The sequence below is a fragment of the Mus caroli genome, chromosome 5 (genome assembly GCF_900094665.2).
Source record: "Mus caroli chromosome 5, CAROLI_EIJ_v1.1, whole genome shotgun sequence".
Taxonomy (NCBI): Eukaryota; Metazoa; Chordata; class Mammalia; order Rodentia; family Muridae; genus Mus; species Mus caroli.
Window position 1 is genome coordinate 106,910,591 of NC_034574.1, and position 16,116 is coordinate 106,926,706.

The following is a 16,116-nucleotide window of genomic DNA, read 5'->3' on the forward strand; positions in this document are numbered from 1 at the left end:
CCCCGCCCCCAACACACTCACCACATGGCCTGGACAGACACTGGCTTGAATATGTGCATCCTGCCCGCTGTGCTCACACTGAAACCGCTGAGGATGGAAAACAGGCGATGAAGTGAGAGCTGAAGTCACTCCGGACTCTGGATTCAGTCCCTCCCCAGACTCGGGACCAGCAGGCTTTCTGCTGTCCAACAAGGGCAACCTGGCGTTTTGCTGTCTGCCAGGTACATCCTTAGTACCCCAAAAGTGAATTACCTGTAGTGCCTCCCTCATCTGTGCACTCTGGGCCACAGCCCCAGAAGAGTCTTGAGTACTCAACAAAGCAAGTAGATCCCATAGGAACAGACAGGTGCGTGGGGGGGGGGGCGGGGGGTGACACCCACCCCTGCAGTGACACTTCCTGAGCTAAATCCCTGAAGAATACCCAGAACAGGCCTGACCACACAGGGACACACCACTGAAGTGATCAGTCTTCCACACAAGATTATCCAAAGGTCTGGGCTCTGTTGGTGCTTTGGGTTACAGGGAAATGGTAAGCATATAAAACATTTGTTTTATGTGTACGCCTGCACAACGGTGTACCAGGTGTGTGCCTGTCGCACACAGAGGCCAACAGAGGGTGTAGGGGCCCCTGGAACTGCAGACAGGAGGTTGTGAGCTGCCGTGTGGGTGCAAGGAACCAAACCCACAACTTCTGCAGGAGCAGCCAGTGCTCTGAGCTCCCATGCCATCTCTCCAGCCCCCTCCCCCCCCCAGAAAAGAATCTTTCAAAGTGTGTCCATACCCGTCCCCATCCAGGTGAATCTTGGTGTCGCTCCAGAGTCGAAGAACCATTCCGATCGTGCAGCTTTTGCTAAGTGGGAAAGAGAAGATGTCTGAGTCCGTGTCTGCCCCTGTGCAGGCAGGATTCCCTCAGTCTCTTCACCACCTGCTGCCCTGGCATCAGCTGTGGGAGCTATGGTGGGGAAGGGCTCCCATCCTGTCTGGGCACTGTCCCACTCATGGCTGGATTCTAGAGGACACAGGCCTGGGGTGGCCGTAACTCCACAACTACAGAAGCTCTTGGGGTACCAAGGACCAGCAGCTGATCTCAGTCCCCCTTCCCCCACCGCAGTGGGGTGACCTGGTAGAGTGTCACACCCAACTGCAGACAGGTAATCAATGACAGCCCATACCAGGCTTTTGTCCTGGGTAACAGGAGATGGGAGGACCCCAAAGCTCCACTGCTCACTCAGACTCCTGTCTGTCTGTCTGGTCTCCCTTTTGTGCTGCTGCCACTTTACAAACTAGCTCAATCCGGTTCTGTCTTGCCCACCCTAACGTGCGCTGATACACTGGCGCCACTGTAACAGAGCCTTATCAGAGGGTCCCTGAGACGGTGACGAAACTCTCGTGGCATTTAAGAACTGGCTCTTGAGAAACCGCGGTGATCGTGCCCAAGCAACACCACAGCCCTCAGGAATTTCTATCTTTGCCGTGCGGGTTACAGGCTCTGGGCCCAGGGGTAGTTGTGTGGGAGGGAGGGTAAGAGGGTTGGAGGGGGTTTAATGTTATTCCCTCCTGTGCCCGGGTGACTCCCACTCCAGAGATAGCGCCTACCTCGTGCTATCCTGCCTCTCAGTATGCGAGGGCAAGGAAGTTTTAAGGTGGTAGTTCTCAACCTGTGGTAGTTCTCAACCTCAAAGACCATTGGAAAACACCGATATTTATGTTACAGTTCATTAACAGTAGCAAAGTCACAGTTATAAAGTAGCAATGAGAATCATTTTCTGGTTGGGGTCACCACAACAGGAGGAGCTACATACATGGAAGGGCTGTAGCATTAGGAAGGTTGAGGACCACTGGGTTAAGGTTTCTAGGTTAAACTAGACTAAGCCTCTGGGTTGGCAAACTCCCTGCTTTCGCTCTTGCTGGTCTATGCAGCATCTGCGACTAGCTCTACTCTCTCTATGGAGATGTGTGCTGAGCCTCACAGAGCTGGCCTCTTTTAGACACAGCAATACGGAAGAAGCTGGTGACTAGGACACTAGTGAACTGATGTCTGGAGGACTAGGGTCCGGTACACTCGTCTATGACCATGACAAAGAATCATTTCATGAATTCATGACCATCTCCATGGCTGTCATTACCATGTAATGACGTTCCCGTAGAACTCATAATGAAGTTAGACAGTGAAGAAGGCGGGCCTGGGGGGGTGGGGAGGGAACAACACACAGGATGTGGGGTTAGGGAACCTGCGTCTTCACGGGTGACAAATGATGCTGAAGGGGCAGGTGGGAGCAACTGTGGGGGAGGGGAGCAGGCTGTAAGTCCCTGTGGTCAAAAACAAAGAAGCTAGCTGAACCCGAGCCGGCCTGGAGGTGCAAGCAGGAGTCACAGGCTCCTGCGTGCATGCATAGAACCCGCTTTGATAGAGCTTTACACATTTGAAAAAAAACAAACTGATGGACATAGGGTGGTATACACACTCCCAGTGTTCAAAGCATACCTGAACCAAAGCAAAAGCTAACCTCAGATCAGCCCCAAGGCCTAAGGAGAAGTCTGGAGTCACCATAGCTTCAACAGACTTTCTACATGGTCCCTGTATGTTCCCTCTCTGGGAACTCATAAGAATATTTGGAGAGGGGGTTGTCAACATGTACTAAACCCCCTAAAACCCAAAAATCTCATGGCCAAAATTTAGGAAAACAGACAGAGTCTCCCTATGTTGCTGGGGCAATGCTGTTGGGGAGTCCCAGGGAGAATACGAGCCTGGTGCTCAAGGGTCGTGAAGGCCAGTTCTGTCCCAAGCAACCCCTCCCCGATGAGATGCCCCCTTGGAGAACATGCATCCCAGTTGCCTCCGTGCCCATGGCAGAAAAGGAAGTCACTTACTCGCCGATCTCTCAATCTTCCTATTTTTCTTAAATTTCACTTTAATTGCTTACTTATATGTATAGATGTTTTGTCTGCACACCAGCAGGGGGCATCGGATCCCACGGGACTACGGTTATAGGCCATTGGGAGCAGCCATGCGCTGGGAATTGAACACGGGGCCTCTGGACGAGCAGCCATTGCTCTAACCTACAACTGCCCTGGGGTTGGCCCAGCAGCCAGGCTGTGGCTCTAGCTCAGGGTCTCAATAGGGAGACAGTGGCCTGAGTGTGTAGAACTCACAGCAGAGGTGAGACGACCACAGGGACAGAGGGACCCAGGAGAAACAAAGCCAGGAGGCCGAGGGGTGGGGAGGAAGAACAGGACATATCAAAGTGGGCGGGAACGAAGGTGCAAGCCCATAAGAGTTCAGCTGGATGCATGAACCTGGGTGCAAATGAACAGGAGTAATGACCTTCTATGGCCTTGGACTGCAACAACAGTTCACATCTCTTGTACTGCACTCCTGTCACGTGAGTGGGCCAACAAGTGCACACAGGACAAGCCCCAGAATGAGTGAACAAGCAAAAGTCATGCAGGAGAACTGCGAACACCAGGAGAGAGACACGGGATGTTCTCCAGCACTGTTGCCTCCGGTCCCAAGAAGCCACTCTTGGACTCCACCCTTGTGCCATAGAACAGAGCATCACAGTGGCAGCCAGGTGTCAGTAGTGAGAACTCCCCTGGGAGGACCAGGACACTGGCCCCTGGGATTCTAGACATTTCTCCCTCCCCTGGCTGCACACGATCCTGGGAGATGCTGGAGTCTACTCGAGCCAACACTGACTGTAAGGAGACTCCATAACACTGCCCAGGACAAACTGAGTGCCAGACCTGTGCTCTGCTCTGCAACACAACAGCGGTGATCAGAGGAGATCTGACTCCTATGAAGCTTCTACAGTGAGCATCAAAAGGAGGGTACAGGGGGCTGGAGAGATGGCTCATTGGTTAAGAGCACTAACTTCTCTTCCAGAGGTCTTGAGTTCAATTCCCAGCAACCCACATGGTGGCTGTAACCATCTGTCATGGGATCCGATGCCCTCTTGTGGTGTGTCTGAAATCTTTATAAAAAAAAAAAAAAGAGGGTAGGAGCTACAGGAGACAGTCCCCCTACACACACACACCCTGTTCAGGACTAGAATAGGTTACCCAAACCATCTCCATGTGGTGAGAAAAATTCTTGTCCCTGGAATTTCCTACAGAGCTGGGCCATCATCTGAAAAACTGTAATTGACACGTAAAACATTAGCGCCTTAGCCTGGGCATGGAGGCACGTGCCTGTAGACATACTACTCGAAAAGCTGAAACAGGGGGCTGGTGAGATGGCTCAGTAGGTAAGAGCACTGACTGCTCTTCCAAAAATCCTGAGTTCAAATCCCAGCAACCACATGGTGGCTCACAACCATCCGTAACGAGATCTGATGCCCTCTTCTGGTGCATCTGAAGCCAGCTACTGTGTACTTACATATAATAATAAATAAATCTTTAAAAAAAAAAAAAAAGAAAAGCTGAAACAGGGGGAATCATGAGTTATGTGCACATGTACGTGCCGCATATGTATGTAAGTGCGTACTCACTCATGTGCTTCAAAAAGGACGGCTCCTCCCACTTCTGTGAGCCCCCTCTCTGGCGGTGCCTCAACAGCGCACCACACTCCCCATCCACACACTTCAATACCATTCCTCCCTCCTGCAGGATGGCAGTCCTTCTGAGTCCACCCGCTGTTCTTTCAGACCAGTCCTCAGCGCACAGAGCCACGGACAGCTCCGCTCCTTCCCTCCTCACGCCATACCAAACTTTCTCACGATGCCAGAGGGCAGGGGAAGACGAGTCACCAGATGAGTTCATCACCCACTGACTGCATCATTCCCAGTTATCCAAGTCTTAGTCACCAGCCTATGACACAGCCGCGTAATCATAAGGAAACCCAGCTGCAGTCATGTGATCCCCGGCTCAGTCTTCTGGTTATTGATTCCACATGAAACACCTGCCGCCCCGCACACCTTTGCCCTCACTGTGCTGCCTACTGGCCTTGAAATCCATCTTGGCATCACCCAACTGCCTATACTATCACAGAAGCCTGATACCTGTCACTGCTAAGCCTCTTGCCTCCGTGGTAGTGACACAATCCTCTGTGCTGAGTTGAATGTGTGCTGTGGCATCACTGCTGACCTGGGGCCTGGCCTGTGGTCTCCAACACGGTGTGCCTCGTACGGTGTACAAGGAAAACCCATCCACTTATTGATAAGTAGGGTAATGGGTGGAGAAAGCAGAGAGCCCGCTCTGACAGATCTAGGGTTGGCAACAACTTCCCACACTTGGCTCGCGTCATACCATGGTAGGGTCACAATGGGATTTATTTGACCTCGAGGCTTGGGGAAACACAAGCTTTCACTCAAGGACCTGCCAAAAGCAAACAGTGGGGCCCAGTAGTGGTGATGGTGGTGGTAGTAGTGTCTTACACCTTTAATGCCGCCCTTGGAGGCAGAGGCAGGTCCATCTCTATGTGCAGCCTGGTCTAGAGAGTGGGTTCCAGGACAACCAGGGCTACACAGAGAAACCTTATCTTGGAAAAGAAATCAATCACTCAAACAAACACACAAAGCCCTCAGAGCTCCCTGTTGGATCACACACTTCAGGAAACATCCCTGTACAGGATGCCTTCACAGCTGTGAAGGATCCCTCCAATCTGTTCATGTCTAGAAGCTGGGTCCCCAAATCTGCGCCGTTTGAGGAGGTGGTATATTTATGAGCTGAGATCTGGTGGAAGATGGCGCCAGGTCCCACCCTCAGAAAGAGTGAATGCTAGCTAAGCCTAGCTTCCATTGCGGCTGGCTTCCTGTTCGCCATGTGATCTTTTCTGCGCAGACTCACGGCGGCAGGAGACTAAGGGCTGGGAAGACAGGCCCTATCCCCAGAGCCTTGCTGCTTCCCCAACCCCCCCTCCCCCCATCTTCTGTAGGGACTCATTGCAGGACATCAGGAAAACCTCTGGCCAATAGTGACCCATCTACTCTGATGGGAACTGCCATTCTCCAAGACTCACCTCTCCTTACTGGAAAAATCAACTCCCAGCAGAATATTCTCCTCGGTGTCCTGGCGCCCGCTGGTGTACACCACGACCATGTAGCGGACACGGTCGGTCCAGACACTCTCTAGGCGCACAGCCTACAAACAGAGGTCACCTTGCTATAGTTTGTTCCCTTCCTCCATCCCCCAAACCAAGACTCCACGCCCAAATCAGGGAAGAAATGAAGGCCAAGTGCTTGTGAGGAGGAGCTGAGAGCGCGTGTGTGCCTGACACTGAGGGGACAGCCAACTGCCTGCAGTCAGGGCACAGGCGGCATGTTCAGGCTACATTCACGTGTAGCAGAGGTGCCAAAGAGACCTGACACGTCTCTCTTCTGGCCCCTTTGGGGAGCTAGGCATAGAACCCAGAGTGTCACACATCCCAGTGATGCCTCTACCACGGCAGAGCAGCCCTCCAGTGCCCTGACTTTGATCAACGATGTGAAGGAAGGCATCCTGATAGACAAGGTGCGCTGAGTGCCACGCCCTCAGCTCTCACCAGCTTGATTCTGTCTTCACAACGCAGGAGGTTGATCATCACTTGAAGGTGCTGAGGCAGATCACCTGCGGGGCCGACAAGGAGAGGTTTAAGTGGCTACTCACCTCCTCCCTTAGAAAAACCACACCACACCACACCACACCACACCACACCACACCACACCACACCACACCACACCACACCACACCACACCACACCACACCATGGAAGGCTGATTCCAACGGCCTGGGCGATACAGTGGTACATTCAACAAAGACTTTGGGACTCGCAGCCCCTGGAACACGTTATCTATCATACTGGAGCAAACATTCCTTGGCAAGGCGTGGAGGCAGAAACTGCAGTCGTGGCTGTAGGGAGGCGTGCGCCACGGGCTGAACTGTGAGGAAAAGGACTAAGTGCATTTGTCCTCTTCAAACTCTTGGGCGTTTTTCACACAAGCCAGATGTTACTTCTGCATCTGGGAAGTGTATGTGGGGGGTGGGGGAAATCTACCTAACCACAGACAACAGCTGTGAGCTGGGTGTCCAGAGAAACTATTTGAGGAAAAAAAAATCGATTATTCTCTGTTCACAAAAAGGAAATTGCTGATGTATTCTCTTTTTCCTTCATTGCTAAGAGAAGTAAAAAGATAATAATCCCAGCACTTGGGAGGCAGAGGCAGGCGGATTTCTGAATTTGAGGCCAGCCTGGNCTACAGAGTAAGTTCCAGGACAGCCAGGGCTACAGAGAGAAACCCTGTCTCAAACAAACAAACAAACAAACAAAACAAAAAACAAAAAAAAAAGTAATCTAAAGCAGCAATCTTCCTGCCTCGGCCTGTTAGGATCGAGGACTGTGGGTGCACACCACCATTCCCAGCCAGAAAGTCATTTTTTAACAAAAAATGTGTACGTTCCTGTGGTGAGGGGCTGTGTATATTTATGTGTAGTTGCCTGCAGAGTCCAGAAGAGGGCGTTGGATCCCCTGGAACTGGAGCTGCCCAACAGAGATACTGAAAAGTGAAAGTGGGTCCTCTGCAAAAGCAATGTGCACTCTTAACCACTGAGCTCTCCCCTCAGACGCATATTCACTTTTTTTGGATAGAGTTTAAATAGCCCAGTCTGGTTTCAAACTCACAACCCTCTTAGGATGGAATTTGAACTTCTCTGGGATGGGGTCTGAAAAGTATGCAGGGCCAGGGAGCACTCTCACTGGAGGTCGGTAGGGTACTCCCCTGTGTCTAGCTGCTGGGGTGCAGTGCTGCCATAAAGCAGGACGTAAGAGCCCAGTTCTGCTTTTCCACACCCTGAGGTCTGCATGCCCTCTGAGGAAAGGCTCACGGGAAGCTGCTCACCAGGATGATGGTGTGACTAGTAACTCAGTACAACTACCCTCTCCAACAGTGCGCGGCGCTCAAAAGAACTCAATTATCCTTTTTCTTTTGATTCCCCTACAGGGAGCTGAAAGTATGGCTCCTCTGTGCAGCACTTGCCTAGTATAAGGCTTTGGGTTCAGTGCCCAGCACTGCAAAAACAAAAACAAAAACAAAAGACAAAGTACCAACCACAGACAAAGTAACAACAGGACCCTGAACACATGCTGGGAACCCTGGAGGACAGGGCTGCCTACTGAGGCAGTTGACCCAGGAAACCACAACTACCCAGTCTGCTGCAAAAGCAAGTTGTACTTTTAAGGCACAGAGGTGTGACACTGTCCCTCTGCCCCGCTTGTCAGGAGGGGACAGCTCACAGTAAGTGTAAATAAGTAAATAAGATCCACAAAACACAGACAAAAGAGCCGCAGAACACAGCCTCCCTCGCAGGCTGAATCTGGCCTAACCCCACAGAATTAACCTCTGGCCACTCTCCACAGCGGTGAGGGAGGCAATAGGAAAAGAGAACACAGTGACGCCCTTTGTGGGTCATCTCAGGCCAGCCAGTGACCAGCTCCCTGGCTGTGTGCATTCAAGGGAAACATGGACCAGCTTTCCCAGGGGCTGATACAAAGTAGCTCCTTTGCAGATGCAGGCCAAGCTTACTCACATTCGGGATACGTTTCACACACCACAGACACCAGCAGATGTGGAAATGACAGGCTGCTTAGCTTTTTCACACCGGAAGTCACATACACCACCCCCTAGAAAGGCTGGCATGGGATGTGTGCATGTGTGCATCTGTCTGTGGAAGCCAGAGAACAACCTTAGCTCACCAAGGAACTTTCACCTTTTGTACGAGACAGGATCTCTCACTGCCCTGGAACATCATTAGCTAGGTTAGCTGGCCAGCGAGGTCTCAGGATCCACCTGTCTCCACCCTGGGGTGACAGATGTGCACAGTCACACCTGGCCCTTTCTGTGTGGGTCCTTAGGATCCGAACTCAGGCCCTACTCTTGAAGGAAGCGCCATATCAACTGTGCTCCTGGAGTGCGTTGATAATGTTGATAACCGATTTCTTTTTATTTTGTTGCTTTGCTTTTGAAGCAGGGTCTTGCTTTGTAGCCTCAGGCTGCCCTGGAACTCACCAGTTTCTGAGGGCTGGGATTACAGGTGTGAGCCACTACACCTGGCCACATGCATAATCACTAATTTCCCTATTATCCGAGGCACTGGATGCCTACTGCTAAAATAAGAGAACGGAGGTTCAGAAGGCACAGAGCCAGATTTACAGAAGCCAGGCTGGCTCCAAAGCAAGGATTTTGTTTGTCTGGTTGTTTTTAACAGAATGGTTTCACTAAGTAACACCGATATCCTGAAACATACACTGTGTAGCCTAGGCTGGCCTTGAACACACAGTGCTCCTGCTTCCACCCCGCACCCTAGTGCTGGGCTCACAGACTGACTTCCAGCCTGCTCCAAATCAAACATTGTTTCCATACATCAGGATGCCTCCTTGTGCAGGACGAGGACCTTCTTAGATGACAACAGACCTAAATCTTGGTTGCCCAGATCAGTGGTGTAAACACAGGTAGAGCTCTGGCGCTTGCCATAAACTACTGGGTGTGAATTATGCTTCGGCACTTAGACCTAAGATGAAGTTGGGTGAGCAGAGTCCAAAGGGGGAAAATTATCACAAGGCAAGGAAATGTCCAGTTGCTTCCTGAATCTCACCAGGGCTCTTTTGAAAGGCAGAGGGGCCTCCCTACTACATGGACATTCAGACCCCAACAGCTTCCCTCAGTAAGACCCCAGAGGCCATGATAAGTTACAGAGGGCCGCTGTGGCCAGGCGCCTCCTGAGTTCTACTTTCAATCTGCCTTCATTTCTGGAGTCAAGTAGCCTAAGAAGACCAGTCTTGGTACTGGACAGGCACTGCTGCTACCCATTCGTTTTGGGACCTACATTATTATGTATATCAATTATTTGGCTCTCTCCTGTCTTTTCCAACAAGTAACCATTATAGGATAAAGACATCCTGTCAGATGAACACTCATCGTTGACATCACCCCATTGATGCTCAGGTGAGGTACCAAGAACCTGGAGGCTGTCTTTGAAGGGACAGCTTATAGTTGTGATGCATGCTGGTCCATCTGTCCCAACCTCACCATAAACTGAGACGTTCAGTTAACTGAGAGAGAACACATGGGGAGTCTTTGTACCCCAACAGCTGTGCTGCTCATTATGAACCCACGATGTACCGCTTCCCTGGCCCTAAGACCCAGCAAATGACTTCCCACCCACTGTGGCACGGGAGAGGTCCCATGAACGCTTCCATAGTCACCTGCATGCTTGTGAGGGTGCTGAAGACTCCGCTGGCCCTGGGGGCTGTTTCCCTGCTGTAGGAAGAGGGCAGCTCCTTTCACCATGAAAAAGCTCTCGCTCAAGCTGGGAAAAACAAAAACAGAGCACCATTAGAGCGACTTCAAGAAACACGCCAGTGGCGAGGCACTCGCGATACAGAGGGACTTAGTGCGGACAGCACATGCAATGGGATGAACGGACAGGCAACAGGAATAAGTGGTGCTGCTACAGTGTTTAGGAACTTAAGATGCTACAACCCCCACCCCCCACCCGGTTCAGGTGAGCTGCCCCAGGCCAATAGCTCCATGCTCCACAAGCCAGACAAGGCTCTTGGTGTAACACAGATAACTCCATCCCAGCAGGAGGCGGGTGTGAGTCAATCTGAACTTACACTCTGGTCTTTGCTTCTGACCCTCCACTCCCACCTGCTTTCTCCCAGACACTAGTTGCCCCGTCAGTGTTTCCTGCCGAAGACCTGAGAAGGCACATAGATGGCCTCCCAGGGTATCTGCATTCTTAGGAATACCACGTGAAGGCTGGGGGCTGAGGGCGGGGCCAAAACCATCCTTAGTGGGGATGCCCTGTCTACTACTCCTGTGAGCCATCTCAAGCTCACCCACACAGAATTTGTCAGCAGGATGAGTTTTTGGCCTTTGTTATTTTAACTAATAAAAATATTCAGCCGGGCGGTGGTGGCGCACGCCTTTAATCCCAGCACTCGGGAGGCAGAGGCAGGTGGATTTCTGAGTTCGAGGCCAGCCTGGTCTACAGAGTGAGTTCCAGGACAGCCAGGGCTACACAGAGAAACCCTGTATCGAGAAAACAAAACAAACAAAAAAATTCATATTTATATTCAGCCCGTGACTTAAGAAGTCAGAATGAGGGGCAGGTCTATGATTTCCATTGCTCTCAAGGCTAGCCTGAGCAAAGAGAGAGTAAAAAAGAAGATCTGGGGATAGCTCGCTCAGTAGCAGAACATGTGTTTAAGGTACAAAAGACCCTAGAATCAATCCCTAGGGTCACAGCAGACACACACACACACACACACACAGAGGCAGACAGATACACACACAGAGAGATAGGCAGGCAGACAGATAGACAGACAGACACACATTCAGGCAGACAGGCACATATACACACTCAGAGATAGGCAGACAGATACATAGACAGGCAAATAGATACATACACACAGGTGAGCAGACAGACAGACAGGGAGACAGACAGACAGACAGACAGACAGACACACCTGCGCAGGGAAAGAAGGATCAAAACAACCAACCACAAAAACCAAACAACAAAAAACTTTCTTCCAACTCTTCTCTTATAATTTGGTTAAGATCCCCCCTCCCCCTGCCTTTTTAGGGCTGGTCAGATGGTTGGGTGGTTCAGAGCCCTGACTGCTCTTCCAGAGGACTCAGGTTCAGTTTCCAGTTCCCACTCGGAGGGTCACAACCACCTGCAACTCCAGTGTCAGATGTGGCCTCAGAGGGCACGGCACGCAATCCTTAAAGCAGGTGAAACATCCGCACACATAACATTCAAAAAATTAGCATCTTAAAAAAATCCTTCGGCTCGTACAGACACTCAGACTGACGAAAGACAGAAGGAGCCTCAGCTTGTAACTATTACCAAGCACTCAACACCTACGAGCCATCAAAACCTACGAGCCAGCAGGGAACTGAGCCATAGGGCACAGCACTGGGGCAGACCATCAGCACCCATCGCCATCTTCTCTCGGCTTCTTAGCAGTTCCCAGACTTCCCAACACATATCAACTTTTTTAAATGGCTAGTTTTGATTTTCAGAGAAACATAAAACTCACACTCTAACACACATGTTAGCTTTTATCGGCTCTGCGAGAGGCCCTGTTTAAATGACTGAGCTGTAAGGTACTGTTCGCCTGAGTAATTGGCTAACACAGATGACCTGAAGGTCAAAACATGTTAGGAAAACAGTACTTTTAAAGAAACTTGGAATTAAAAAGATTCATTCCTGGAGAGATGGATGATATTTTCTACAGTCTGAAAAGGCAAACTCCTCTTTGATGAGCCCCATGTCAGTAGCTAAACATGACCATTTAGAACTAAAGGACCCTGTGGCGGCAGCAGCTCCTCAGACAACTTGGCTTCTATAATGGTGGCTCCATAGTAAAATCTGAACTCTTCCTGGCTAAGTTCTCATGGTAGGGAAGTGGAGAGATGGCTCAACAGTTAAGAGCTCTGACTGCTCTTCCAAAGGACCAGAGTTCAATTCCCGGCACCCACACAGCAGCTCATAACTCTCCAGGAGATCCGACACACAGACATACCTGCAGGCAAAACACCAAAGCATGTAAGATAAAAAGTAAATCATAAAAGAGACTGTTCAACTGAACAAACAAAGCTCAGCTGGACTCCTGACAGTGGGTCATGTGACACCCAGCCAGCACTGACCCACACAGCACTTCCTCATGATACTCGGTAGGCGCGGCACCTTCCCACCCCACGCAGCCACCTACCTACACTGAGGAAGTCAGGATGACAGACTGACAGGAATCCCTCTTCCGCCTCTCCTGGGAAGAGTTCTCTCTGGCTCTCACTGGGCAGGTGAGAACCAGGGCTCAACCCTTCCCTACTCAAAATTTTAACAACAAAGCTTTCAGACTGATTCGGATCTCTCAAAGGACACCCATCTAGATCTCCCAGGGCTGAGACCCAGGGAGCTTAAAGCAGCCATCTGTGGATCAAAGCAGCCCAGGGGTAATTCTCAAGGCAGCCTCGACTCCTTTTGTTCACAGTTTAAAAAATAAAAAAAGAACTCGGACTGACCAGAAACCAGAGCATTCTGGAAACTGCCAGACATTAACAGTGTGACCTTTGCCTTGGAAACCAAGAGCAAAAATTCCCCTCGGTTTCCCTTGCATTTCCTTAGGAAAAAAAAAAAGGGGGGGGGGAACACTGATAATGAGTGGGCGGGGCTCACCCCGAGACCCGCTCTGAAGCCGGCTGTTCCTCTGTCTGATAAGGAAGGGGAGAAGTGGCCTCCCCCTCCACCCATGCAGTTCATTAGTGTCACTGGCTGGTTTTGTGTGTCAGCTTGACACAAGCTGGAGTAATCACAGAGAAAGGAGCCTCAGTTGAAGAAACGCCTCCATGAGATCCAGCTGTAAGGCATTCGTAATTAGTGATCAAGGGGTTGGGGGCAGAGGGGCAGCCCATGGTGGGTGGGTGTGGCCATCCCGTTATGGGCGGGTCCATCCCTGGGCTGGTGGTCCTGGGTTCTATAGGTAAGCAAGCTGAACAAGCCAGGGGAAGCAAGCCAGTAAGCAGCACCCCTCCATGGCCTCTGCATCAGCTCCTGCCTCCAGGTTCCTGCCCTGCTTGTGTTCCTGCCCTGACTTTCTTTTTTTTTTTTTTTTTTTTTTTTTTTTTTTTTTTTTTTTTTTTTTTTTTTTGGTTTTTCGAGACAGGGTTTCTCTGTGTAGCCCTGGCTGTCCTGGCACTTACTTTGTAGACCAGGCTGGCCTCGAACTCAGAAATCCGCCTGCCTCTGCCTCCCGAGTGCGCCACCACGCCCGGCTCTGACTTTCTTTAGTAATGAACACTACAGTGTAAGCTGAATAAACCTTTTCCTCCCCAGCTTGCTTCTTGGTCGTGGTGTTTCATTGCAGCAACAGAAACCTTTATTATGACAATTAGTGCCCCGGAACCACCTCAGTTGCTGTCAACAGCCAGCATGCATGCTGCAGGGAGCCCCAGTGCTCTGAGGTCTGCGAGGTCCTGTGTTCTGGAAATAGATGGGGAGATAGCAGAACACTGGTGGCCAAAATGACCCTCCGCCTGAGACTTGAGATGCTGTGTGACAGACAGAAGACTCTGGAGCATGGCCAGGTATGGAATCAACACAAACAAGATGGAGAACAAGATAAGGCCTGACTTCTAGGCCGTGCCCAGTCTGGGCCACTGTTGGCACACAGCCAACAGTGCCCACAGATAGCTGAAAAGCGCTGTCCTTTGCAATGGACAGGCAACACCTGGTTTTCTACACTGAACCCCTACCAAGAAGCTCAAGGTCAAGCTGTGGCAGGTGGCCTCGGCCGTGCCCCATCCCCGCCCCCACCCCTGCCCCCTGTCCAGCTCTCCATGACAGTCACACCAGTAAATGGCGCATACCTTTTTCTGAGTGCCCAGGCTAAGAAAGCATACCAATCTGCCAAACCTTCATCCCAAATAGTGAGAAATCGTCTTTCCACAAGAGACTTTAGGGTCCTAAGAGTTACAGAAAGTCTGACTCAGGCAGAGGAAGCAGCCTTCTCCACTGCTCTAGGAAAAAATTGCAACCCCTCCCCACAGCCCCTGCTCAAAGCTTTTATAGCCAAAGCACAAGTAAGTTCTCACAACAGCATGCTGCCCTCAGGAAAAACCTTACAAGATCAAAGTTTCTAGAAGTCAAGAAGGTGAGACAAACACCCCACCCCAAGTCCCCACAGCCCTACTCTCACACAGGCAGGCATGTCCCCTGTGGCTTACGTACTAATGTGGGCTGGAGACCTCCGAACGGCAGAGGTACCGCGTTGGCCGGAGGAAGACGCAGAAGTCAGAGAGATAGAAAAGATCCATGGCAGCGGCTGTCACATCCACAGAAGCCCTGCTGAAATGCACGGTCCCTGAAGGGGCCCGGCCATCCCCACAGCACAGGCCAGCCCAGCCAGAGGCACTGGGGCTTTCCAGGGCGGCGGTGGAGTGCTGCTTCAAAACTATGGTCCCACCCAAAGAGCAAGTGACTCTTGTGGCACTTGTCTCCTCTGATATGGCTTAAAAAGGCCCTTGTCCCAGCATTTCCCGATGAAAGGGATCCATTCACAGAAAGCAGAGCCGCTGAAGGTCCCCTCCAGTCACAGCACTCCCACGGGCTTTACTGCAGGCTTTGGAACAAGCGATGGATGTACACATGAGGAACCAGGAGGGAAAGCAGCTGGTCACCAAGCAGCAAGCACAAAGCACACCTCAGCCTAAAGACCCCATCCTGCGTCCAAACCACTCTTGGGAGGATGTCCCGGGCATTGCTTTCTTTCAAACCCCAGCCCATACCACCCAGCGGGGTCGTGGGCGGCTTACTCTTAGTCAAAAAGGGCATTTTTCAAAGGCAGCTTTACAGCCTAAGAAAATGCTTCAGTCACCATTTATAGCCACTCAAGGTGCCTGGTGACATTCTGGTCCCCTCAGCTGGGGACACTGCACATGGGAAGGATCATGCGTGTTTCTGTAAGGATCTTCGAGAGGTGCGGTACGAGGTGTCCCAGCAGGCCAGGCTGCAAAGCCAAAACAAGTCTCTGACCCCAAAGGGGTGGAGGTGCTGAGAGCATTAATTTACAGATTATGGGTGTGAGTCAGGAAGAAGTGGGGACCTGGGCCAGTTGCTGGCAAAGGAGCACTGAGCAGGAGTCCCTGGGAGGTCAGGAGTCACTGGGAGGATTCCCTTGGGAGGTCAGGAGTCCCTGTAGGTCTTGCCCGGAGCTTCTCCCAGCTCCAAGTAGTCATTCAGGGTCCTACTAGAGCGGTAAGTGAATCACAGGGGTTCTTATTCAGCTGATGTGTAAACTATTGCTCATCCAGGAACACAGGCCTCACAGCTGGGAATGACTCCTCCACTGACCCCCCCCCCCACGTCTCAACCCCGCCCCCTTGCCCGACCGCCCTCCCCCCCCTCCCCCAGCTTCCTTCTCCAATAGAGTCCACACTAAGGCACAGCTGCCACCTCTGCACACACCAGCCATGGTGACCCACCACAGTGTCACCAAGAACCCAGGATACAGATGGTGTCCCAGTCCCTGTTCCAAGCATCGAAATGCAGAACACACAGCAAGACCAAGGGATGGATCAGGGAAACAATGCCAGTCAGGGAAGGCTTAGCTACAGAATGCTTCCATGAACCCAATTAGAT

General features: G+C 51.3%; 1 protein-coding gene across 1 annotated transcript in view; it reads right to left on the bottom strand.

Moving 5' to 3' along the window:
* Ssh1 (slingshot protein phosphatase 1) overlaps positions 1–16,116 on the bottom strand; it is a 56,112-nt gene that overhangs the window by 22,441 nt on the left and 17,555 nt on the right. Inside the window, exons 3-7 of the mRNA XM_021163106.2 lie at positions 10,175–10,278; positions 6,479–6,543; positions 5,957–6,078; positions 782–850; positions 22–87 (exon numbers count right to left, since the gene is read on the bottom strand). Coding sequence (XP_021018765.1) covers positions 22–87; positions 782–850; positions 5,957–6,078; positions 6,479–6,543; positions 10,175–10,278 — 426 coding nt within the window. The remainder of the gene's footprint in view (positions 1–21; positions 88–781; positions 851–5,956; positions 6,079–6,478; positions 6,544–10,174; positions 10,279–16,116) is intronic.